This window comes from Gouania willdenowi, chromosome 15 (assembly GCF_900634775.1).
Source record: "Gouania willdenowi chromosome 15, fGouWil2.1, whole genome shotgun sequence".
In the NCBI taxonomy this organism is placed as follows: domain Eukaryota; kingdom Metazoa; phylum Chordata; class Actinopteri; order Blenniiformes; family Gobiesocidae; genus Gouania; species Gouania willdenowi.
Window position 1 is genome coordinate 1,389,805 of NC_041058.1, and position 27,160 is coordinate 1,416,964.

The 27,160-nt window shown below is 40.7% G+C and overlaps 3 protein-coding genes across 6 annotated transcripts in view; 1 reads left to right on the plus strand and 2 right to left on the minus strand.

Moving 5' to 3' along the window:
* Window positions 1-774: 774 nt before the first annotated feature.
* Window positions 775-9,187, minus strand: LOC114477272 (sialin-like). Its single transcript, XM_028469521.1, has 12 exons — window positions 9,159-9,187; window positions 8,392-8,560; window positions 7,802-8,004; window positions 7,471-7,704; window positions 6,745-6,832; window positions 6,313-6,399; window positions 6,103-6,221; window positions 5,406-5,567; window positions 4,226-4,358; window positions 4,004-4,151; window positions 1,396-1,486; window positions 775-945 (listed from the first exon to the last, which is right to left on the minus strand). The coding sequence occupies exons 2-12, from the start codon at window positions 8,528-8,530 to the stop codon at window positions 796-798; spliced, it is 1,554 nt and encodes a 517-aa protein (XP_028325322.1). The 5' UTR covers window positions 8,531-8,560; window positions 9,159-9,187; the 3' UTR covers window positions 775-795.
* arhgef33 (Rho guanine nucleotide exchange factor (GEF) 33) overlaps window positions 8,464-27,160 on the plus strand; it is a 35,883-nt gene continuing 17,186 nt past the window's right edge. Inside the window, exons 1-11 of one of the 3 annotated variants that reach the window (XM_028469518.1) lie at window positions 8,464-8,577; window positions 15,415-15,583; window positions 20,467-20,516; window positions 21,504-21,668; window positions 22,324-22,445; window positions 22,842-22,951; window positions 23,019-23,081; window positions 24,033-24,159; window positions 24,691-24,823; window positions 26,479-26,553; window positions 26,621-26,713. In XM_028469518.1, coding sequence (XP_028325319.1) covers window positions 15,532-15,583; window positions 20,467-20,516; window positions 21,504-21,668; window positions 22,324-22,445; window positions 22,842-22,951; window positions 23,019-23,081; window positions 24,033-24,159; window positions 24,691-24,823; window positions 26,479-26,553; window positions 26,621-26,713 — 990 coding nt within the window. In that variant the 5' untranslated portion in view covers window positions 8,464-8,577; window positions 15,415-15,531. Of the gene's footprint in view, window positions 8,578-10,527; window positions 10,608-15,414; window positions 15,584-20,466; window positions 20,517-21,503; window positions 21,669-22,323; window positions 22,446-22,841; window positions 22,952-23,018; window positions 23,082-24,032; window positions 24,160-24,690; window positions 24,824-26,478; window positions 26,554-26,620; window positions 26,714-27,160 lie in introns of those variants that run through there. The other 2 variants (XM_028469519.1, XM_028469520.1) reach the window with 2 other exon arrangements.
* The window catches only part of LOC114477270 (mitogen-activated protein kinase kinase kinase kinase 3-like), a 59,732-nt gene continuing 56,550 nt past the window's right edge, over window positions 23,979-27,160 (minus strand). For both annotated transcript variants that reach the window (XM_028469508.1, XM_028469501.1), the window contains one exon: window positions 23,979-24,030. The gene's annotated coding sequence lies outside the window, so the exon portion shown is untranslated. The remainder of the gene's footprint in view (window positions 24,031-27,160) is intronic.

A 27,160-nucleotide genomic window follows, 5' to 3' on the forward strand; every position in this document is an offset into this window, starting at 1 on the left:
GGGCCCTGCAGCAGGCCATGGTAGTGCCCTGTCTGACTTTGTCACATGGTGTGGTGACAATTATTTGGACCTGAATGTAACAGAAACTAAAGAAATGATCATCAACTTCAGGAAAAGCCCACAAAGCATGAAGCCAGCGTCATTGATGGTGAAAAGGTGGAAATGGTACCTACACCTACAAATACCTGGGCACAATATTTGACTCCAAACTGAAATTTGAAGAAAACACAGAGGCTATTGCAAAGAAAGGGCCAACAGTGCCTTTAATGTAATCCTTTTTAATGTATCTAAACCTATTTTATGCTTTTTTATCATTCTTTTATTCAGAGTAGTTCAACCTTTTCATTCATGTGTTGGTTTTATGAATTGTCAGTGAAAGACAAAAATAGTCTGTCCAACATTGTAAAAACAGATTCCTGATCAGCACTCTCTATGGAGCAGGCAGTTGCTCCAAAAAGCAAAGAACATCATTGGTCATCATCCATATCATGTTCTTAAGGAGAGGTTCACCCTGATGCCCTCTGGGTGGCGCTATCTCTCGCTCCAGGCAGGAAGACAAATAGATATACAAACTCTTTTATTCTTGCTGCCATCACAAATATACACAAATGATAGCAAATACAGGACATGACAGGAAAAAATATTTAATTTTTATGAAGTGATGATCAAAAAAACAGCAAAAAGTACAAATGTATTATTTTACCATTTTTATGGATTGTTTTCATTTGAGTTACTAAGTTAGTATTACAAATAAAAGTCTATGATTTCCTGTGTTCGTTACAGTCAGAGCGACGCTCACTGACTGGCTGAGTCTTCATGGGGGGGCGGGGCTAGGACGGCCCAGGGCTGCACCGTCCCCTGTCCAAACACGGTGAACACCATGGAGCCCAGCAGGTTGATGGCTGCAGCGATGTAGAACACCGTCCGCCATTCACCGATGGTGTTCTACACACAGGAAGTAGCAAGAGCAGCAGCCAATCAGAACACTCGCTCAAGGTCACACTCACTTTTTCTTTGAGAACATCATCAAAGCACCAGAACCTTCCTTAAAACGCTTCCCACGTGTCCTCGTCCTCCTCCTGTGACTGTTGGAGGAACATGCTGAACTGGGGTGTTATAGTTTGACTGGTCATTGTGTAATTTAGTGACTGGACCTTTATTTATACTGTGTAGCTGAATCAAGTCACAAGATAACAGGATGACCAGTCAAACCATAACACCCTGTGGTCTCAGTGTATCCTAATGACAGGGGACAGACGGGGGGGAATCATCCAAACCATTCCAGGAGTTTTCAGTGCTTTGATGACTGTGTGGTCGGATCAAGTCGTTCACTCACCCCGCGTGCGCACACAATAATAATACAAGCCACGCCCACATGACATTTGTGTGTCTTACGTGTTGGGTGAGAGCTCTGGCAATCACTGGTCCCACCATACCAGGAATGGTCGCAAAAGAGTTGGTGATTCCCTGCAGTATTCCTGCATATCTGCACACACACACGCACACACACACACACACACACACACACACACACACACACACACGCAAGCACACACACACACACACACACACCAATAGTTTCCTCAAATGCTTCGATCCTAACCTTCTTTGCTCTTTTCTACCCAGTCTCTATATCTGTTACACCCTTTGCTTACTGTACATACACAGAGCTTAATTTGATAACCTCCCAAATTTTGACCAAACTTATTTGACTGGATCCAGCCCCTCATTTACTTTTAGGTGTTTTGAATATTTTTTTAAGTATTATATTTGGACAGCTGTGGCTGTTATTGAGTTGAAATCCCTTTTTAAACACAAAATTAAATGTAAAAACAGCGCTGGGAGGGCTGCTGCATCGAGAGGGCTGATCACTTCTTCTACAGTCACATGTTTACAGCACTTATGTTGCGAGGGAGGGGCTGCTGCTTGAGGAGTTCAAAATTTTCAACTATCAAATCACGTGCGTCGCTTGAGATTGTGTCACTTACATTGATTTTGAATGTAATCTTGTCGTTTCAGTCGCTTTCGGTATTAAAAGTTTGTAAATATTTAGTATTTTTGGCTTTTTGTATTCTGAAAGTTTGGTGACCTTTGTGATAAAAGTGGCTAAATTAGTGGTAATTTAACACTGTCTTTGGTGCTGAAACATGACACCTGTCACTCAGAGAGACAGATGCGCTCCATAACGAGTGATTGTCCGTGCTTCTTTAACGTTGATTTATCATTCTTTCATTAATCATTTAGGTTAATTAGTTGTTGTGGTCATGTGATAATATTGGCCCATTGAGTTAGCAAATGACGCTTTAAAAACATGTATTCCGTGACATTTTTCTCTTACTGCCGGAACAACACGCAGCCTGTGTTCCGGGACCTGGTGATTAACAAATTAAGCACTGGTGAAATTTGATAAGCTTATCTGGAACTGATCTTTAGTCTTGCTTCCCTGAGCAGGTTTACAATGCATCACGTCCTAGATCCAGGTCGACTATGACGTTTTAGTCATAATTTGAAGGTTGCTATGTCGAGATGGTGATCCAATGCTACATCGGCATCCCTTTCAACCTAAACGTCTTGCAATGTTCTCTGGAATTTCTTGCTGGTCGAAAAGTGATCATGTGGTTCTCTGTTAGATGGTCAGGTGATACCTAAGTAGCTTTGTGTATGTCCTTGTGTGGAAAAATACTAACTCTGATAAGTTGGTTGAATGGACAAAGCAGAGCAAACTACTCTCCGTTTTCATTCATTTCGCCAAGACCATGGTTTCTGATGACCGGTATTGTCAGATCCTATCTCAGCGTTGAAGTCACCCATAATGATGGTAATGTCCTTAGATTGTTCCTGTAGTATTCAATAGAACATCGTTGGTAGGAGTGTAACACTGTGTCATGGTAACTTTAATGTTGTTCTGCTTGATTGAAAACTGATCCTAGATCTGACTGGTTCCCAACTAGTAAGAACTTGGGCAGTTTGACAACTTAAGTAACCGCCCCCCCTCTGTATGATGGGCGTTCTCTTCATCAACCACTTCTTCTGTTGCTAGCACTACTCTCCATGCCTGCAGTGGAGCCGCTGGTGGCTGCACACCTGCTCTGTCGGGTTACTGTCGTCGCTGACCGGAGACCAAGTTTGCCAGAAAAGTCTGACCACCTGTGCTCTGCCCTGTAGGAGCGTGCTTACAAGACTTTGGCGCTCATGACCACGGTGCTAAACGTCAGTGGTCCCGGAGGGAATCTTCTACTCAGCACTAGCCTCCATCCAGAGGCACGGCAAGGCAAAAAAAGAATGGTCCAGAAAACCCACGGCCCCGGCTGCAACCGCACACTTCATCTAGGCTAAGAAGAAGAAGATTCGCCCTATCCTTGATATACATGCTCTCAACAGATATCTCAGGAAATACAGGTTCAGGATGGTTGCGCATGCCTCCCTGTTACGCATGGTGTGTCAGAACGATTGGCTCACAACCGTCGACCTGAAGGGTGCGTATTTCCACATCCCATGACGCACCTGGTCCCATGATTACTTTTCTCAGAGTAAACATGACGTGGTACGTGTAAACAGAAGAGGAGACTGGGACATTTCTTAGCATTAGATTTAAAGATTATTAGTGCGACATTAGACGTGAAACATCAAAGGAATAGGGAGTGCTATAAGGAGGTTTGGAGTGTTCATTTTCCTGCAGAGAAGTCGGGAGTTACGAGGCTCCTGCCAAAGACAGCCTTCAATGGAATCGCCTTCAAAGCGCAATTATGTCGACATTTAGAAATATTGCTTTTATTTTGCGAAAATCTGTAGTGGAAACGCAGTTAATGATTCTGTATCTACTTTTTACGGTATAGGGTTGTTATCTCCAGCCCAACCTCCTGAACAGGGAGTTTGGGGATCCCTCTTCATCTGGCCCCTACCCTTTGACCTAACTGCTAATTCTGCTATCACAGCAGAAGTTGTAACCTTGTGTACGAGTTTTAGTTTAAATGAGGATTAAAAAAAGGTTCTGGGTTTTTACGAAGGTGCGATGTCCAGGTGGTTGATGCTGAACCCAGCCATTGAAATCCCACCAAGCGTGGTAGAAATGGTGAGGAAGGCGACGGCCATGATGTAGTTACATCCCGTGTAACCCGTGGCAACCAGAAACACGGCCGGCCCAATCATTCCTGCAGAGAGAACACACAGAGGTGACCAGGCTTCTCAATGTAGGGGGAAGGGGGCTCAGTGGGGACGCTCGTACCCATGAGCGTGGCACACTTCCTGACGACCACGGTGCGGTACAGGCAGCTCTCTCTCAGGTAGTCGACGACCTGTCCGCTCAGCACGGCCGTCACCGCACAGCCCATGTACGGCAGCGCTGACAGAATCCCATTCTGTGGAGAAACATCACACCATCAACATCTGACTCACCACAACAGGTCCACTATGGGAGAGAAACATTCTTTAACTCAAAACTGGGTGCTACGCGCTAAGCTAACCCAAAAATGTGGGTGCAGTTGCTAGGTGTTAAGTTAACCAAACATGTGGGACTGGTACCTACATACTAAGCTAACCCGAACATGTAAGACTTGTTGCTACGTGCTAAGCTAACCAAACATGTGGGACTGGTTGCTATGTGCTAAGCTAAAAAAAACATGTGGGGTGGGTAGCTAGGTGTTAAGCTCACCAAACATGTGGCACTGGTTGCTACGTGCTAAGCTAAGCCAAACATGGTGGACTGGTTGCTACGTGCTAAGCTAACCAAACATGTGGGACGGGTAGCTAGGTGTTAAGCTAACCAAACATGTGGGACTGGTTGCTACGTGCTAAGCTAACCAAACATGTGGGACGGGTAGGTTGGTGTTAAGCTAACCAAACATGTGGGACTGGTTGCTACGTGCTAAGCTAACCCAAACATGGTGGACTGGTTGCTACGTGCTAAGCTAACCAAACATGTGGGACGGGTAGCTAGGTGTTAAGCTAACCAAACATGTGGGACTGGTTGCTACGTGCTAAGCTAACCCAAACATGGTGGACTGGTTGCTACGTGCTAAGCTAACCAAACATGTGGGACGGGTAGCTAGGTGTTAAACTAACCAAACATGTGGGACTGGTTGCTACGTGCTAAGCTAACCAAACACGTGGGACTGGTTGCTACGTGCTAAGCTAACCAAACATGTGGGACTGGTTGCTACGTGCTAAGCCAACCAAATATGTGGGACTGGTTGCTACATGCTAAGCTAACCAAACATGTGGGACTGGTTGCTATGTGCTAAGCTAACCAAACATGTGGGACTGGTTGCTACGTGCTAAGCTAACCAAACATGTGGGACTGGGTGCTACATGCTAAGCTAACCAAACATGTGGGACTGGTAAACTGGAAAACATCTGAGTTTGTTTTTCCCTTACCTGATAAAAACAATAGTTTTGGATCTGTTCACCTTCTGGATGCTGAATCCCAGGATGACGTTCATGTATGTGGGCAGCAGAGTGAGGAGTGAGTAGAAGGTCCAGTTGTAGGAGAAGTGAGCGACCACGATGGCCCAGAGAGGAACTGACTTCACTATGGAACACCAAGGGATCTGTTTTGCAGTGGGAGACAACTGGAAACCAGTACAGACACACACACACACACACACACACAGACAGACAGGAAGACAATAGAGCAGAAAAAACGTGACTGTATCTGATCTGAGGGTCACATGATCAACATTCTTGTCAGCATTTAGAATAATGACCAATCAGAGCATTACCACAGGAAACATCAAAGGCTTTGTGTTTTGTCATTGTTTTATGTGGTATTTTTGTAGTTATTTGTTTTTTGTTGTAATTTTTGGTATTTTTCTGTCATTTTTTGTATTTTTGTTGGTATTTTGTGTATTTTTAGAGCGAGGTTATGTAATTAAGTGTACTTTTCTTCTTGTTTTCAAATTATTTTCTGTTTGTTTATATATATTTTTTGTGGTTTTGTCTATTTTTCACTTATTTCATATATTTTTAGAATCAAGTTGTGTGTTTTTTTTGGTAGATTTGTGTTTCAGGAGTTATTTTTCTGTATTTTAATGTTGTTTTTATGTTCATCTGTATTTTTTTTGGAACAATCAGCTATGAATAGAACTGAGGAGTGACGTGGCTCACTTCGTTCTTCAGCGAGTTGGAAATGTAAAGTCGTTCCTGCGCTGAGATTCGAGGATGAGTGTCAGGACTACTGAAGATGAGCGCAGACCAAAGGATGAACCACAGCAGGCCCAGAACACCTACACACACACACACACACACACACACACGCACACACACACACGTACGTGTCGTCACGTGACGTGATCACTGATCAGTGACGTGTCTCACCTGTGATGTAGAAGACGTAAGGCCAGCCCAGATAGAAGCAGATCTGTCCTGACAGAGGAAGACACACCACCGTTCCCAGCTGAGCTCCTGCATCAGGACCAACATTGATTACCAACGTCTGTCTATTGGTTTACTGCAATTTAATTATACTGTATAAATACAGAAAACATGTTAACAGTTAATGCCCAATGACAGTTGGAGATGCACCATGTGATGTAAAAGTGTCAGAAATTGGAGTAATGTAGCAAAAATACATTAAAAGGAGCAAAAATATGGAAAATGTGATGAAAATAGGTTAAAATATGACATGTTTGATGTAGTTGCAGAAAAAGGGTAAAAATAAGCAAAAATGGGCTCAAATATTTTTTGTTTCTTGAAGGCATCTGTGTGTGTGTGTGTGTGTGTGTGTGTGCGTGTGTGTGTGTGCATGACCTATGAAGGTGATGGTGAGCAGTCTGCTTCTCTCCAGTGGTGGGGCCCAGTTGGACCACATGGCAAAGATGGATGGAAATGAAACTCCCTGAGTGAGAAACAGAAGAAACGTCAGTCAACGTTAAAGTCCATGATGATCAAAGCAGAGAAGAAGAGCTCAGTGGCATGGCTAACTTCAGCCATCAGAGTGTCAGCGCACTGTTTAAGGGAGTGTAAAGGTCCCTTAGGAGAGCTCTTCTTCTTTGTTTCATTGTCTACTACTAAACCACAGAGTTGGAACTGTGGTCACCAACCAGCAACCAAAAGTTGCCATTTTGACTGAAAAAAGCTGTTAATTGATCTAAAAATCAGGCTGAATGTTTTACTCCAATAGAAAACAATGGGATGTTTACAGGCAGTGGGGCCGTGTGACATCATCAATCACATGATTTAAAGATGGAGGAACACAGGCTCTGAAACTGTAAAGTAGTCCTATTTTTACCAAATTAAATGAATATGGTGCAAAATAATGTGTTTTGTTAAACACAGATCTAGATGGTTTTAGGCCACATCTGTAAAAACAGTGGATGATTCCTTTAAGACAACATGTTTCTCAGCTTTTTATCATATACTTTGTATATATTTGTATTATATTTGTATTATATTTACTGGCTTATTTGCACTTGTATTTAATCCATTTTTCATTGACAGATTTTGTACTTTTTCTGGAACCTTCTGGTCTCCTACCTGACTGACGCCCTCTAGCACTCTGAGAGCGATGAGATAACCGGCTCCTAGATCAGCCACCACAGGGGTCAGCAGGGTGAGGGAGGAGGCCCCCAGGATCCCCAGGCCCAGGACCCATTTGGCTCCAAAGTTTCCAGCGAGGTAACCTCCAGAAATCTGAGTAAAGATGTAACCGTAGAAAAATGCTCCTAGAATCCATCCCTGAGTCTGAGCGTCCCAGTCATAGACGCTAGCCTATAGCAGAGGGAGGGCAAGAACAGATCTATGCTCTATATATCTCTGATAAATGCACATTGTTATGATGATGCGTGTGTCATACGTGTGGACTCACCTTGTTGTTGTGATGTGTAGTGGGCAGGTCGTGTAGGGGACACACTGAGCCGCTGTGGTTGCTGTGTGTGTGTGTGTGTGTGTGTGTGCTGTTCAACATGTCCACCATGGCCACGCTGAGGTTCACCCTCAGAGCGTAAACCACGAAGAAACCGTAGGAGGAGAGGAAGGCCAGACAGTACCGAGCTGAGCCACACGCGGGAGCTGCAACACAACACACACACACACACACACACACACACACACACACACACACACACACACACGCACACATGCACACACACACACACACACACACACACACACACACACACACACACACACACACACACACAGTGGGATGGTACCAACAACACACTCTGCTAAAGAGGGGGGAGGAGTTTGCAGGTTCACTCTTCAGTCTCATTTTAGTCCGCAAATTCAGAATTACACAAAACAACAACAAAATCTCAAAAATCGACAAAAAAGCAACACAAATTAACTTCAGGAATACACAAAGCGACGTACAAAAACGTACAAAATGACAACAAAAACCGACAAACGACACAAACGAACTCCGAAAACAAAACAACAACAAACTGTCCAGTGCACCTTTATGAGGGGGCGTGTCCTCGTGCAGTTTCAGTGTGTCTACATCTCCGTTCACAGCCACTTCCTGTTTGTCCAGATCTGTGTAAAACTCATGGAGGTAAAGCTGAGGTTTGAACTGTGAGGGAGCCTTCAAGTCCATACTCAGGGCAAAGAAAGCGAAGACTGGGGTCTGCAGGGATGAATGAGGTGAGTAACGCATGACAGAGTGGGAGCCATTAAATGAATCGATCAATCAGTGAATCGATCAATAACAGACACACAGAGTAAATGAATGAATGAACAAAGTGAACTAATAAATAGTAAATGTGAAAAAGGGAAGAATGTATAAAAGAGAGTGAATGCTCAGATGAATAAGTGAAGGCATTAATGTAATATTGAAGGTAATAAATGATAAATTCCTCTTCCTTTGTTTGTCTTTAAACCTGACTTTGTGAAACCAGTTAATCTTATTTACAGACACACTTCGTCTTATTTAATCATTTAAAATCAGAGTGTCCTGTACTGAAGTCAGGCTAAAGCACGTAAACTTAAGTCTGGTTTGTTATAGTCAGGATAGCTTGAATGTCCAGGATAAGTTAATAAGGCTGGATTAAGTTAGCCTGATCAGGACGATGCTTGTGTGTTAAACTGAAAGGATCAATGAGGGCAGATTAAGTGAAAAGAACAGGTTAACTCCAGTTAGATCTGTTAGGATTAGTTAGAATCACATAGACTGTTAACCTTAGCATAGACAGTTTATAATAGATCAGAGCATGTTCATCACTCACCCTGTGTTTGGATCTGTGCTGTTAGAAGGTGATGAACGTATGAATGTGGGACTCTACATTATGTGTGTTTGTTTGTTAGGGGCGTGGCTCCACGCCGCCTCAGGCTGAAGATTACCAGTCAAAGCTGTAACTAAAGTAATGATGAGTAATTAAGTAACTAGGTGAGTAATTAGGTAACTAGGGGAGTAATTAAGTAGCTAGGTGAGTAATTTAGTAACTAGGTGAGTAATTTAGTAACTAGGTGAGTAATTTAGTAACTTGGGGAGTAATTTAGTAACTAGGTGAGTAATTTAGTAACTTGATGAGTAATTTAGTAACTAGGGGAGTAATTTAGTAACTTGGTGAGTAATTTAGTAACTTGGTGAGTAATTTAGTAACTAGGTGAGTAATTTAGTAACTTGGGGAGTAATTTAGTAACTATGTGAGTAATTTAGTAACTATGTGAGTAATTTAGTAACTTGGTGAGTAATTTAGTAACTTGGTGAGTAATTTAGTAACTAGGTGAGTAATTTAGTAACTTGGGGAGTAATTTAGTAACTTGGGGAGTAATTAAGTAACTTGGGGAGTAATTAAGTAACTAGGTGAGTAATTTAGTAACTAGGTGAGTAATTTAGTAGCTAGGTGAGTAATTTAGTAACTTCGGGAGTAATTTAGTAACTAGGGGAGTAATTTAGTAACTAGGGGAGTAATTTAGTAACTTGGGGAGTAATTTAGTAACTAGGTGAGTAATTTAGTAACTTGGTGAGTAATTTAGTAACTATATGAGTAATTTAGTAACTAGGTGAGTAATTTAGTAACTTGGGGAGTAATTTAGTAACTAGGTGAGTAATTTAGTAACTAGGGGAGTAATTTAGTAACTAGGGGAGTAATTAAGTATGTTTCTCTTGTTATTTACTCTGTCGTGGATCAAACTATGGCTTTACATTATACACAGTGTTAAAATAGTTTATTCAGTCTGACACACGCACCACGACACCCACACATCAGCGACACACCCCCTTCCAGGACAAGGTGTGGACAGCATGGATAAAATATAATTATATGTAACACAGTTTGTCCCGTCTAGAACTGGTAAATGTCAACACATTAGTAACGCTGATGGTCAATCCTTTGGCGTGCTTGTGTGACTCCTCCCACCCCCATGACAACGTGACAGTGTCCCTTTGGATAGATTCTTTCTGAGTCTCTTTTGCAATATTATGAGTGGGTGTGGCTTAAATTGTAACTAAGTCCATATTTCTAGTACAATATAATGTTTCACCTTATGAACTTATTCCAGGGTTTGAAGAATGTAAGAGGAAAAGAACTTAAACAGACGGGAGAATACGCGTAAAACCAGATTTGAATGGGAATGCCCACATTCCAGGGAGGCTCCACCCACATTTCAGAAAGGCTCCAACCAGAGTGCGTAACTGGGACGAAGGGCATGCAGCGACTGACTTTCTGTAGGTAAACATTTAACTAAGTTTATCATTCAATTAGTTACTCGGAAAATATGTATCTGTGTGTTTAGGAAAATAAGTAAGTAACCAGGTAGTAACTAATTAACTTAGAAACCTAATTACTAATTATATATGTAAATTTGTAACTAAGTAACTATATAATGAAAAAGTTGTGCTTTAGACATAGTTGTGCTTTTATTTTGAAAGCGATCATGGCTCAGTCTAACATGAGGTGGTGACAGTTTGACTTTAAGTCATTTTAAATAAAGTTTTTCTATTCAACGTTAACAAACTAATTCAGATTACAGGAGGTTTTTCTTCTTCTGTGAAAGTCTTTGTTTTTCATCGTGTGAATAATTTAGTGAATTATAGAAAAAAAACCTTTAGATTCCAGTTGGACCAGTTCTACTTCCTGTGTGTGTTTTAGCAGCTTTTAAACTTTCTGTCATTTAACTAAAGCAAATATTGATGTTTCTGTGATCATGTATTACAAGTTATTAGAACTATATCATATTTAAAGGATAATAAATTATCAACAGAAACACAGTTACATTATATCCTTTGTTTAACATTTAGAAGTAAAATCTAGATAAGATTTCAAAATAAAAAAATGGTTGAAAGAACATTTATTAAAACCTAAACGTTTACATGTGTATAATTTCTGCTCAGGGCTCTTGAGTAAGTAAATAAAATGTATTTATAAAGCGCTTTTCACAGACCAGGGTCACAAAGTGCTTCACATTTTACAGTTAAAAAAACAGACTTCACATGCCAGTACAGAGCATGTGTACTCTTATTGTTCGGTTCGGGGGGCAGACACCCTCTCTACCTTTAAGGTTAGGCTCAAAACATTCCTCTTTGGTAAAGCTTTTAGTTAGGAACCAGCTCATAGCTCATAATTAAGATGCAATAGGCATAGACTGCCGGGGGGGGGTCTGGCATGCTCGGTTGGAGAGAAGTTGGAGAGAGCGTTAAGAGAGAGGTCATTTAGGTTAGAGAGGGACCGGAGAGGGTCCCATTCCTCTCTCAAACACTCCCTCTATGTCTGCTTCTTCCCTTGTGTGTTTGCTCCTGTTCTCCTTCTGGCTTTTGTCTTGCAGGTCCGTGGGATCCTCAGTGTGGAGTTACAGAGTCTCAACAACTCTGTCTCCACCCTTTCCTCTGCACACACCCAACACAGCATAACGTGGATGGCTGTTCATCATAGGAATGGGATCCACACAAGGTTCCTGCTGCTTAACAGAAGGTTTTCCTTGCCGCCATGATGAATTCATGTTGGGTGTGGGATACATATGTATGTGTATATACGTATATATGCATATGTGTGTATCCATAAAATAAAGAGTTCGTCCTTAAGACTGCTCTACTGTAAAGTGTCTTGAGATACCATTGGTTATGATTTGACGCTATACAAATAAAGATTGATTGATTGATTGATTGATTGATTGTGAAAAGTATTTTAACCACAGGAAGTTACACCCATAATGCATAAGGAGCAGGATGGGTACAAGTTAGTAACTAAGTAAATAAGTAATTAGGTAAATAAATAAATAAGAAGTGATGAAGTAAGAATGTGATCAATTATCTACTTTTCTAATTAACTAACAAAGTAAGTAACTGAGAGACTAAATTAGTAAAGTATGACAGTGTTGGTTTAGAGTCACATGTTGTTGGGATCTGATCAAACAAACAAACAACAGTAAACACACACTGCTGGTGTTAGAACATGTTGGTAAACAAGTTACAGAGTTTAATTAATGTTTGATAAATAAACATCTACCTGCTGGAGCTCACTGGGAACGCTGTGAAGGTCATGTTCTTTGACTTCTCCAGCACTTCAACACCATCAGACCGGCGCTGCTGCGGGGGAAGCTGGGGGACACGGGAGTGGATGAACATCTCACTGCATGGACCATCGACTACCTCACAGCTGTGAGTCTGAGGTAGTCATCTGCAGCACTGGGGCCCCTCAGGGGACCGTCCTTTCACCATTTCTCTTCACCATCTACACATCGGACTTCACATACAACACGGACAGCTGTCATCTGCAGAAGTTCTCCGACGACTCCGCCATTGTGGGCTGTGTGTCTGAGGGGAAGGACCTGGAGTACCGGTCGGTGATCATAGACTTAGTGGACTGGTGTGAACGTAACCACCTGTGCTTGAACACCAGTAAGACGATGGAGATGGTGATCGACTTCAGGAGGAAGTCACTACCACACTCACCACTGAACATCCAGGGGGAGGACATCGAGATGGTGGACAGCTTCAAGTACCTGTGTGTTCACCTCAACAATAAACTGGACTGGTTCCACAACACCAACGCCCTATACAAGAAGGGTCAAAGTCACCTCCACCTTCTGAGGAGACTGAGGGCCTTCAGAGTGAGCAGGCCTCTGCTCAGGACTTTTTATGACTCTGTGGTAGCTTCTGCTATCCACTACGCTGCTGTGCTGGGCCCCGGGCAGCACAGAGCGGGACAAGAACAGACTGAACAAGCTGGTCAGGAGGGCCAGCTCCGTCCTGGGCTGCCCCTTGGACTCTGTGGAGGAGGTGCAGGGTATTAGCCAAGCTCACCTCCATCATGGACAACACCTCCCACCTACTGTATGGGACTGTGGAGGAGCTGAGCAGCTCTTTCAGTGGCAGACTGAGACACCCTCAGTTCAAGAAGGATCGCTGTTACACTGTACAACAAGACCCTAAAGTAACATGTACAATAATAACCTCCCTTTGCAAAACTATGTGCAATAATCTCTGTACCAGCGTCACTTACTGACAACCTGCACTACAACTGTAAACTTTGCACCTAGATATTCTAGTTATATTTATTCTTATTTCCTAATTGTTATAACTCCATCCCCTTAAGATGTTTGCTTTTATTTACTGTACATAAGATATCTCTTTTTACTATTTAACTGTCTGCACATTTCTTGTCTTTTCTGCAAACCCTGAGTGATCTTACTGAATGCCAAATGTAACAAGTGAATTTCTCCATTGTGAGATCAATAAAGGATGATCTTATCTTATCTTATCTTATCTTATCTTATCTTATCTTATCTTATCTTATTAACTACGACATGTTTGTGTTTCTGCAGAAAAACAAACGTCATCAAATGCACAGTGAAGAAAGCAGCACAGAGAGGGAGGCTGTCATGGGATCACACGCACGCACACACACGCACGCACGCACGCACACACGCACACACACACACGCACGCACACACACACGCACACACGCGCACACACACACGCACACACACACACGCGCACACACGCACACACACACACGCACGCACGTACACACACACACATGCACACACGCGGAGCGATACTAATCTTGTAAATGAGGAGCGTGATGATCTGATGGATGTTTACAGATGAAACAATGACGTTGTACGTTGTGATGTTTGTAACGTTTCTACTCTATAAAACGTGTTCAACATTAATCTGTCACATTCTCATTCCTCAGCTCTAAATTCTTACTTGTGTTGTACCTTTTGTTGCTAAATGAACTTGTATATTTGTAGTGCAGATCCCCCCCCCCCCCCCCCCCCCCCAGCCATTGGTTTGTTCCATCTTCTACTTTGTTAAAGGTCACTTTAATGAGGAAACACGCGGAACCACTGAGTTCGTAACTTTTAAAGGAGAACTTCCTTTGATTATCGGACATTTGACTTAAGTCTACAATATTAAATTAAATGAAGTGTACAATCTATCCCATAATATTTATTATAGTAGTGTTTACATATATTTTCATTAGGTGGAGTTTTTTTTTCTTAAAGGGATCCTCCACTGTTTTTACAAATGTAAAGTTGTTATTTTTACCTTATATAGAACTGGACTGAAAGGGACGATTTACATCATCAATGATGTCATTTCACACATGGCGGCGCACAGGGTAAAATAGTCCCAGTTTTAAAAGTTAATCAAACGAATATGGTGCAAAATAATGGGTTTTGTTAGACATAGATCTATTAATATAGACATTTTATAGGTTTTAAGCCATATTTGTAAAAACTGTGGAGGATCCCTTTAACCTTTTGTTGCTATTTTAGAAAAACACATTCTGTATTTTTAGACATTTTATTTTATATTACTTTATTATGATACACTGTATGTTGTAAATGAAAAAGTCAGGCTACGGTTCAGTATAAACACGATATAAATGTTATTTTGAATAATGGCCAGCAGATGGTGCTGTTTTAAATTAAATTAAGGGGAAAATGTCTCAGTGCTTCGTCTAAATGAAGCACTGAGACAGCTTTAAGAGCTAATCCTGTGCAGTCAATGCTGAACATACCTAAACACATACCTAAACATATATATATATATACCAGTAATAATATATGAAGGTTTCATCTCTTTGATGTTTCCTTTGACTTCAGCGTAATAGTTCCAACAAGTGTTTTTGTCTTCGTTTTGAAAAAAAATGTTAAAGTTTCATATATTCAGACAAACCTTTTTCAGGAAATGCATATTGATCTCCTGACATGTTTCGACATCAAAGTGATCAGCAGTCGAAACATCAGGAGATCAAAGTGAAAAAAGTTTGTCTGAATAAATGAAACTTTACTGTAACATATTATTCAAAAAGATCTTGCCTCAACTAAGGACCAGTAATGGTCCGCTACCCAGAGGTTGGGGACTGTTGATACAGAGAAAGCCGGAAATGATGAGTCTTTTTATTGGTTGATGTTGGAGGGGCACAGGGGGAGGACTTTAGAGAACTTTAGACAAGGACTACTCAGCATCTGGCAATGTCTGATGATGCTCTCTCTCTCTCTCTCTCTCTCTCTCTCTCTGAACACAAGGAGCTTTGTGTCCACCAATCACAGGACTCACATGCTTTGGACAGAGTGAGAGATCACAGGAGGAGATATAGGACCAGTGGGTCCTGGAGCAGAGTTTAGTTTAGCAGAGACTCAGTCATGGATGATGTGAAACATGAGGGCGAGCGAGGAGCGGCGAGGACATCAGAAGGTAAAGAAAAGATATGATGAAGTGATGTTTGATGCTTTGATCTTTTATTAGTGTTTTAAGTGACAGTGAGACACTGTCTGTGATTGGTGGAGCTCTATCTACATATAGTGTTTACAGTACTTATAAGAATTATATTTACTCAGTCTTTCAACACTCGTAGCTCCAACAGTTAATGTTGGCAGTGGTCCCCAAACACCGGTCCGTGGACCATTTAGTGAGAGCACAGCTACTGCAGCGTGGGAGGTGTGAGCGGTGCCCGCCTCCACCAATCACAACTAGGCAGAGCTCTGATTGGCTCCCACAGTCAGTTAATGCTGTACGCCATTGGTCCCCAACCGGAGCCCACACACAAACACACACAACGACAACACAAACACACACAATGACAACACAAACACACACAACGACAACACAAACACACACAACGACAACACAAACACACACAACGACAACACAAACACACACAACGACAACACAAACACACATAACGACAACACAAACACACACAACGACAACACAAACACACACAACGACAACACAAACACACACAATGACAACACAAACACACACAACGACAACACAAACACACACAACGACAACACAAACACACATAACGACAACACAAACACACACAATAACACAAACACACACGACAACACAAACACACACAACGACAACACAAACACACACAATAACACAAACACACACAACGACAACACAAACACACACAATGACAACACAAACACACACAATAACACAAACACACACAACGACAACACAAACACACACAATAACACAAACACACACAACAGCAACACAAACACACACAACGACAACACAAACACACACAATGACAACACAAACACACACAATAACACAAACACACACAATGACAACACAAACACACAACGACAACACAAACACACACAATGACAACACAAACACACACAATAACACAAACACACACAACGACAACGCAAACACACACTAAAACACAAACACACTCAACGGCAACACAAACGCACACAATGACAACACAAACGCACACAACAACAACACAAACGCACACAATGACAACACAAACACACACAATAACACAAACACACACGACAACACAAACACACACAACGACACCACAAACACACACAATGACAACAAAAACACACACAACGACAACACAAATACACACAATAACACAAACACACACAATAACACAAACACACACAACAACAACACAAACACACACAACGACAACACAAACACACACAATAACACAAACACACACAACGACAACACAAACACACACAACGACAACACAAACACACACAATAACACAAACACACACAACGACAACACAAACACACACAATAACACAAACACACACAACGACAACACAAACACACACAATAACACAAACACACACAATAACACAAACACACACAACGACAACACAAACACACTAAATGACTCAGAAAATACATAAAATGACACAAATGCACAAAAGGAACACAAACGCGCACAAAAAGAAAACAATACGACTCCAATAAAAACAAAACTACAGTAAAAACACAAAAGTACAACAAAAATAATTAACATCAGAAAATCACATAAAACGATGACAGAAACACAGAACAGTTCAGGAAACAGCCCCCATACACACATAAGGGTAATAAAGATACGGTTTGTAAAGGGTGTTGTGGATAATAACGTATGCACTCAGTGATTCTTTATGACCTTTTTACACTTGTGTTGGACTCGTGACGTTTCTCCAACAAACAGCAGCTTTGTGCTTCACACTCACTCATCGTTACCCATTAGAAGTAAAGCCACCAATGACAGAGGAACTCAAAGAACTCCAATAAAGCTGGTGACCAACTCTTACACGACACCGTTTCATTTTCCTCCTCACGCTCACAGATTTTAGCCAAATGTCTTTTCAGCAGAATCAAACTAAAGTTAAAAACTTTTTAAAACTTTTAAAAGCTTTTTTTCCCGCTGAGACATGTTTTCCTTGTTCTGGGAATCTGTTGTGTGTTTTGGAGTCTCTTTGTGTTTTTTTGTTTTCATTTTGTGTGTTTTTGCTGTATTTTTCATGAGTTTTCAAGTCCCTTTTTCTATTGTTTTCCCCATTTTTTGTATTTTGTAGTAGTTTTGTGTATTTTAGTGTTTGTTGGAGTTTTAGTTTTGATATTTTGGGGTCATTGTGGGGGTATGTTATGAATCTATAGATTACCTCCTAACACGCTGACTTCCAGGATTTCATCAGTGTGTGCTGGACTACGAAGCTTGCTAACGTCTTATGGAGCTAAATCACCATGGTAACTTATGCTGAACGAGAGCAGGTTTTGTGTAGTACCCCTGACTGCAGTCCATAGTTCGGGGCGGAGCTCAATACAGCATGCTATTGTCCTGTGTGATTCTTATACAGTTAAAAATAAATAAATCATGTAACATAATTCTATAGGCTTACAAAATAGATATGGGTCAGGGGAAGTCTGAACACGATTGGTTTATTGAACGTTGAGCGCCGCCCTGAAGTGTCAGCTGCAGTCAGGAGATTCTTGGTTTTGTTTTGACTAGGATCTGAGTGAGTGATAAAGCCCCGCCTCCTGACCAATCAGATCTCTTAGAAAGCGAGCTGTCCAATAAAAGGTGATGTGTGAACACGTCACTGTGTGGATCTGATCTATAACTTCACATCTCACTCTCACTTTACAATAATCAACTCTTCTCCACTCTATACATTTACCACCTTTACTCTCTCCTCCCTGTTCCCCCCACCCCCTCACCCAGGTGTAACACTGCTCTCCCTTTTTATATTCTCCCTTGAATAAAGTGTTTCTTACCCTTCCTTAGGGAGGGCTGGTGATGGTCACAATTATGCAATAAAATAAATTCATTTATTTAATTGCAATAACAAAACATGCATTACTGACTATAAAAAATTACACTTAATGTAGAAAAAAAAAGAAAGACAGACAAGGTCAAAAAGAAAGTGAAACTTCTTCTCCGTTAATAATCTCACTAATCTAAATATTATTAACACTCATCAATTCCTGCATTAACTACTTTCTGCTTTTACTGCAGCAACAGTGTTGTTTTTACTCTGAATTATGGATTTTAATTCTTCAAATTTTTAAAGAATTATTCCTCATTTGAGACGATGTACAGTTCCTCCGTGTGATTGGTCTGACGCTGTAATATCCGCCTCTGTCACTAGAGCACGCCAGTTAACCAGACTGAAATCAACACTGAAATTAACTCAGCATGTTGTTATCGACCTTCGTAGGACAATTTCTTTCTGACAGGGAATGTTTGGTTAGGTGAAGCCCGCTAACGGAGATTAATCCAGGATATAATTATTTAGATTCGTAAACATAGGACCTTTGTGTATTTTTGTGGGGTTTTTCTTGTGCTTCTGTATCATTTTGGATTCCGTTTGTGTTTTTTTGTCAGTTTGTGTTTGTGTGTGTTTTGGAGTAATTTTGGTTGTTCAATTTGATCATTTGTGTAGTTCTTTGTCATTGTTTGTGTTTTTGGTTATTTTTTAAAAGTGTTTAGTTGTTGTCATGTTGTGTGTTCTGTTGTGTTTTTGTTCTATTGTGTACATGGATAATAAGTGAGTGAGTGATAAACGTCCCTGCAGAGTTCAGAGAGTCGATGATAAGACGTAGAAAAAGTGTGTCAGCAAAAACAAACTGTTTAAGAAACGAACAGAAGAAAAAACCTTCAGGCGTCACCAAAACCAACAAGTGTGTGTGTGTGTGTGTGTGTGTGTGTGTGTGTGTGTGTGTGTGTGTGTGTGTGTGTGTGTGAGTGTGTGTGTGTGTGTGTGTGTGTGTGTGTGTGTGTGTGTGTGTGTGTGTGTGTGTGTGTGTGTGTGTGTGTGTCATTACTGAGGAATCTTTATTGTTCTCAGAAAGGAAAAAGTCTTAGATAATGAAAAAATAAAAAATACTAGAGACTTGGTTTATATATATACTGTATATATAAATCTATATATTTAAAAAATGTAAATAATTCCTCTTTAAATCAGAATAAAATTTAAATCCTCTTTAAACTGACCTTGTAAACACTTAATTCCTAATGCTAATTTAATTCTGATCTACACATACACACACAAACACAATTTATTATTATTACTCACATTAGTTACAAACGTTGCTCACTGAGGACACCTGCTGGTCAATGTTTTTTAGGATATTACACCCACTTTAATCGTCTTTAAAAGCCCTTTGTGCAGTCATTCCTGTGGATTCTACGCAGCTGTTCCTACTTGTCCTGATTTACCACGACTACCTGTCAACATTGAGCTGTTCTGCAAAGCTGTAGAGCTCACTGTAGAGCTAGGACTGATGACATCATCACTGAGTCAGTCTACTCAGGAGGTGGGGGTGGGGTCCAAACCATTTCAACGTTGCACACTCTTGAACCAAGCAGCAGCCATGTTGAAAGTCTCAGTTCAATCTGAGCCTGATTTGCAGAGTTATTTGAGCCACAGACAGGCAGAGATTCCTTGCTTTATAGATATATAAATTATACAGTATATATATTTAATATAATAATAATAATAAATAAAAAATAGGATACAGAGTTGTTATTTTTATTCCTCATTAAATTAAATTGACGTGCTTCTTCAAAAGTTGAATTGAGCTTCATTTCACATAGTGCTTCTTTAATGTGATGGATGTGATGGTTGTCATGGTTATTTCCACATGCTTAAGCTAGCTGCTACGTGCAGTTAGCCCCTGGTAAGATGGTTGCCATTTTCAGACTATCCCAATCAAGTACCAAACGTGTCCATTCTCTAGCGGCCCACTCCTGGGCTGAGACCCACTGGTTTAGAAACACTGAGCTAAAGCCTTTTATTGTGTTTATTGTAGATGCAGAAGAAGAAGAAGAAGCTGAAGAATCCAGTGTGGAAATAAAGCAGGTAAATGACCTGTATATCTACAAACATTATATTATAAATATTAATAATGTAATAGTTAGAGATGTTTATCAGCCTCACCATCAATCACTGTATGACACCAACCGTCCTTCATTAGTGCCGTATTTACCCCTCAGAATCCATACAATCCTTCAGCAGTGACTCATTCAGTAAAACCATTATTATTCATGACAAAATATTATTTTAACTAATGTTTTGGAAAATCTTTTAAATGCTGTGAGAAGAATAAAGCGTTTTATCTCATTTCATCTCTTTCATCTCATATAATTTCATTTTAGCTCATTCCCTCTTATTTAATTTCTCGTATGTCATTTTAGTTTATCTCATCATAATTTATGTATTTGTTGTTTAATTGTATTAAATCTCTTTTCATTTGATTGCATTTCTGTACTGTATGTAACTATGTATGTATGTAACTGACACAGAGCATGATGAGCTGAACCCTAAACAAATTCCACCAACTCTGTTGTGTGATCATTAATAAATGATTCTGATATGAATATTTATTGAACAAGTTTGACGCTTATATTAATGAAAAGTTCATCTCAAGTGGAGTATTTTATTATATACATTTATTTTTACCAGTAAAAAGATCAGTAGGGGTCAAAGTTCATGACGTCACAAAAACAAAATCATGTTTTTCCTATAACTTGTCCACAAATTGAGATACATTACTCAGACTGGTACCATTGAACAACAATTCCTTTCAATGTGTGACCTTGACCTTTGCTCAAGGTCTCCCCGTGAGAGAGAGACTGATCAGAGTTAAATCAGCTCCACGTGAGCAAAGAAAACATTCCTAATAATGACCCACTGATCAATAAACCTGATTATTGCAGTGTGACCTCACGTGTAGAAGGATTTAAACCTGGTTTTTATGACAATCTCATGATTTTACTTGGACAGAACCACAGTTTGAACTGTACATTTAGGTTCTTTAGGTTCATTTGTGTCCATGAAAACGTGCAGCTGCAGGGCCTGGTGGCGGAGCTGCGCGAGGGGCTTCAGGAGGCTCTGAGGGAGCTGAAGGAGCTGCGTCACAGGGACCAAGGCCTGGAGGAGAAGCTCCACGCTCATCAGACCCACGTGGAGGACAAGATCATGGGACTGAAGAACTCACTCAACACTTATAAGGTACACACACACACACACACACACACACACACACAAATATTTTTTAAATAAAAAGATGTAATTTTACTTAATTTGTTTCTTTGCTTTTAATGTTTCATGTGTTTTTTTACTGCACATACATTAATGCTTTTAAATATAAAAAATATATTTATATGCATACTACTAATTGCCATTTTTATCATCATGTCCCGCCTCATGGCAAAATTATGTTCTGATTGGATGAAATAAGTTTAAATAATTGGTTTTCTTTGCATCCTGCAGGTTAGTGGTTCTCAACCTTGGGGATGCGAGACACTGGGAGGGGGTCGCCAGATATTTTCAAGAAACTGAGAATATTTACTGAACAATTTGAGCCCATTTTTGCTTATTTTTACCCTTTTTCTACCACTACACCAAACTCACCATATTTTAACCTATTTTCATCACTTTTCATTTCCATATTTTTGCTGTTTTTCTGTTTGTTTATTTATTCTACTATCTAATTTGCTAATTCTAACCAATTTCTTTGGTTTTTAAAATCCCTTTTCACCTCCTTTTCCTCCATTTTTGGTCACTTTTAACCCATTTTATTTCTGACTTCTGAAAAGGTTGAGAACCACTGCTGTAGGAGGAGCTACAGACTTTAAACCTGTGCTGATATCTGTGCGTCCTGTAGGAGGAGCTTAACATGGCGTTGTTTCACGTGAAGGACGTTTCCATCAGACAGAAAGACGTTCAGAGGAGGATGAAGCTGATGAAGTCTGACAGAAACAAAGAAATTCCTCCTGTTTCACAAAGGTCAGGAGGAAGTTACAATCCTTTATTTCTGAAGCACTACTTCCTGATATACGACACAACTTCCTGTTTGATAAACAAATAAAAATGCTCGATAATGATAATTCCTGAATATACAAAAAAACTGAAAAATGTACAACAAATGCACAGTACTATAATAAAAACACACAAAAAATACATGAATTGACTAGAAAAGCCCAGAAAATATCAACCATAATACACAAAACCACAACAATAATAAACAAAATGAGTTTTACATATTCCCAGAGAAGTGAATGTGAAACAGCAGCTGCACATAAAGGTTTTCCCGTCTCACAAAGGTGATGGTTTTTGTTGTTGTTTTGACGTTGACAGTCAGTTGTTTGACTCTAAACTAAAGGTTAACTCTGTGAATGACAGGAGGAGGAGCAGAGAAGACGAGCTCTCAGCGTCAAGAGATGAACATGAGTCAGAGCATAACGTCATCCACTACTGTAGCTACAACCAGAGGAGCTGTAGTCCTACACAGGGTGAGTTACACACACACACACACACACACACACACACACTGAGACCCCCACCCTGTGTGTCTTACAGCCGTCCCCTGTGAACCGGAGCAGCAGAGAGACTCACAAACACCCAGCACACACACAGAGACCAGTGAGAACCACTTTGTTACAGCGTCTAAGGGTGTTTTCACACACATTGTCTGATAAATTTGGTGTGGTTCAGGGGGTGAATTTGGTCCAGTTCGCTTTCACACATTCTATTTGCCAAGCGCACCAAACTTTCTGAACAACGTCATGCAGGTAAAACGTGACGTGTATGTCTGTGTGTTGCTGCAGGATGGAGGAGTTCTGGATGAGTGTGTGTGTGTGTGTGTGTGTGTGTGTGTGTGTGTGTGTGTGTGTGTGTGTGTGTGCCGCTGCAGTCACTGTGAATGTGTGCATGTTTATGCTCCGTTCATCCCCTTTTTTTATTAAATCCATGTCGTTTAAATAGTGTCGTCTCTATTCCGAGCTGCCATGTTGGATTATGTTGTCATCGCTGCAAGTTGCACATGTGCAGAACAACTGGAATGAACTTAAAACGACTTTAAGTGTTGTTAACTGTTTACAAGGAAGAGAAATTATTTAATTAAAAACTCAATAAACCAGCCACCTAATTCGGAATTAAGTTTAATTCAGATTTAAATTAGCATTAGGTTTAAGTGTTTACAAGGTCAGGTTAAAGAGGAATTAACTTTTATTCTGCTTTAAAGAGGAGTTAAAGGCTCCCATGTAAACGTGGTCAATGTCAAGTCCTATATTTGGTCCTGTTTGCTTTCTCACATGGTTAAAGAACGCATACAGAGACCCACATTTTATAGTGGACCAGAGTTCTAGTGAGCGTTCACATATCACAAAAAGACCAGATCAAAGAGGTTTGTGTGAAAGCACCTTAAAAACACTCCCAGACTAAAATAATTCAACGTTTATTTATCACAAGATCATGAAAAAAGTGAGAACTTTGATTCTGTGTGTGTGTGTGTGTGTGTGTGTGTGTGTGTGTGTGTGTGTGTGTGTGTGTGTGTGTGTGTGTGTGTGTGTGTGTGTGTGTGTGTGTGTGTAGGGAGACACAGGGCGTCTCTAGAGCTCCTAGAGTCAGAGAGACTCTACGTGTCTCATTTGTCTCTGATCCTAAAGGCCAACATCTCCTTTAACGGCTCAGAGTTTGTGACGACGTCTAAGGACAAACGGTGAGTGAAACATCTGACCAATCAGAGCACAGCAATGTGATCAACACGGGTTTACAATCAACTGTTGGTCCCTGAACGCAGCACGGCACAAAGACCTCATAAACTGTTCCTCCTGTAAAGACGCTGACTCTGCCAGGCTCTCCAGTGATTGGTCAGACGCTGCAAGCTCCACCCCTTTTATGTGAACGCGCACGTACCGAGGCTGAAAACACTTGGCTTTAATTAGCATGTTGTTATTGAGTTTAGTAGGACAGCTTCTCTTTGCAGGTAATGTTTGGTTAGTTGAATCCCACTAACTGAGATTAATCCAGGATATAATTATCTAGATTTGTAACATTGAGCCTAAATGAATTTTTTTTGTATTTATGTTGTCGTTTTGTGTGTTTTTCTATCGGCTCCTTCAGCAGTAGTCGTGCATGTTTCAGACTAAAAATAAAACTGAGGTTGCGACTTATACAATGTAGGATCTAGTGAGTAACATGTGACTTGTGTGTAATGAATATGATTGGCTGGTTGAATACTTCCTGTCAGGCCATTTCCCAGCTCTCTGAGGTTCTTGATCCAGCAACATCTGGACCTGCTGCACACGCTGCAGGAACGTGTGCTAAAGTGCCAGTGGCAAGGCATTATGGGAGATGTGTTCATGAGGCTCACCAGCAAAGAGGTAACATAACATAACGTACAATCATGTTAGCTAGGATACGTTTAAACAGGCTACGATGAGCAAGACAAGCTAAACTAGCCTAGGATAAGCTAAGCTGAGCGAGGACAAAATAGGGTTTAAGCTAAAACAACAAAAACTAAGCTAGGATGAGTTAAAGTAAGCTTTGATTGGCTAGAATATGATGACAAGGTAAGATTAGTTAGTATAAGTAATGTTAAGATCAGACAAGAACAATAAATTAAGTTCAGTTAAGTTAAGCTAACATATGCTGTGACAAGCTAAGCTAGCATAAGATGATAAAAACTATAGCTAAGATATGTTACGGTAAGATATGATTGGTTAAAATAATAATTGGTTTCACTGGTTCATTAATTCCACTGGTTCCATCAGTCCCATTGGTTCATTGGTCCTAATGGTTCCATTGGTTCTAATGGTTCCATTGGTTCTAATGGTTCCCTTGGTTCATTGGTTCTAATGGTTCCATTGGTTCTAATGGTTCCATTGGTTCATTGGTTCTATTGGTTCATTGGTTCTAATGGTTCCATTGGTTCCATTGGTTCTAATGGTTCCATTGGTTCATTGGTTCATTGGTTCTAATGGTTCCATTGGTTCATTGGTTCCATTGGTTCTAATGGTTCCATTGGTTCATTGGTTTTAATGGTTCCATTGGTTCTAATGGTTCCATTGGTTCATTGGTTCTAATGGTTCCATTGGTTCTAATGGTTCCATTGGTTCTAATGGTTCCATTGGTTCATTGGTTCATTGGTTCATTGGTTCTAATGGTTCTAATGGTTCCATTGGTTCATTGGTTTTAATGGTTCCATTGGTTCTAATGGTTCCATTGGTTCATTGGTTCTAATGGTTCCATTGGTTTTAATGGTTCCATTGGTTCTAATGGTTCCATTGGTTCATTGGTTCATTGGTTCTAATGGTTCCATTGGTTCATTGGTTCTAATGGTTCCATTGGTTCATTGGTTCTAATGGTTCCATTGGTTCTAATAGTTCCATTGGTTCATTGGTTCTAATGGTTCCATTGGTTCTAATGGTTCCATTGGTTCATTGGTTCTAATGGTTCCATTGGTTCTAATGGTTCCATTGGTTCTAATGGTTCCATTGGTTCATTGGTTCATTGGTTCCATTGGTTCATTGGTTAATTGGTTCATTGGTTCTAATGGTTCCATTGGTTCTAATGGTTCCATTGGTTCATTGGTTCTAATGGTTCTAATGGTTCCATTGGTTCATTGGTTCATTGGTTCTAATGGTTCCATTGGTTCTAATGGTTCCATTGGTTCATTGGTTCTAATGGTTCCATTGGTTCTATTAATCACTTGGTACCAGCAACAACTGGTGGTTTCCAGCAGTAATGCACAAGTATTAAAAAGTTACAGGTCGCATTCGCATATTGCGTTCCAAAAGTCACATGTACAGAGACGGCCAATAGGGTGTCCCGATTCGATGACATGTATATGGATATTAATACAAACACAGAATGGATTACACACAGACAACTTATTGTTACAAATCCTAATTCTACACTCACGGAATGAAACACACACGGATCGAGATACAGACACACAGATTGTATCACGCACACACACATAGTTTTGTTACAATAATAAATTACCCATAGATCACCTGTGTTGTTTCTACTGCAGAGCGACTTCCTGGGTTTCTACCTGTCCTACCTGAAGGAGCTTCCTGACTGTCTGTCTGCACTGGGAACGTGGGAGGTAACGGACTCACTCACTCACTCACCCACTCACTCACTCGCTCACCCTCTCTCTCTCTCTCCATCAGAGTGATGCCACTGATGGTGAATCAAAGCCGTCTCTCCACTCGTTGCTGCTGCAGCCTGTTCAAAGGATCCCTGAGTATCTGCTGCTGCTGCAGGTGAGAGCTCCTCCTCCCTGCTCCACGTCTGCATATCAGTGCTGTCCTTTCGTCTATTTTTGTTGCCCCTTTGTGTGTCTTTTGTCATTATCTTTGGCTCCCAAAGCCAGCCGAGGGGTTGTCTCGTCTATCATCAGGCCGTTGTGCAGAAAGACACTCTGTCCCCCCTTCTTCTCCCCCACCTCGAACTTTGTTTCTGAACCAGATCTACTCAATGTCGTCACACGTCATCTGACTGTAACAGGAAGGACGCAAAGGGATTATATTTCAACGCATCCGTTGGTCATCCATCCACCCTCCATCCACCCTCCCTCTCCTGTAGCTATAAGGGAGGCAGGTGAATCGCCCCCAGCAGCTGGCAATCTTTTCCTTTTCTCCACCCTGGACCCCCCGGCCCCCCAAGGGGGGAAGGGGAGTAACCCTAACCCAAACCCTTTTCATGTTTTT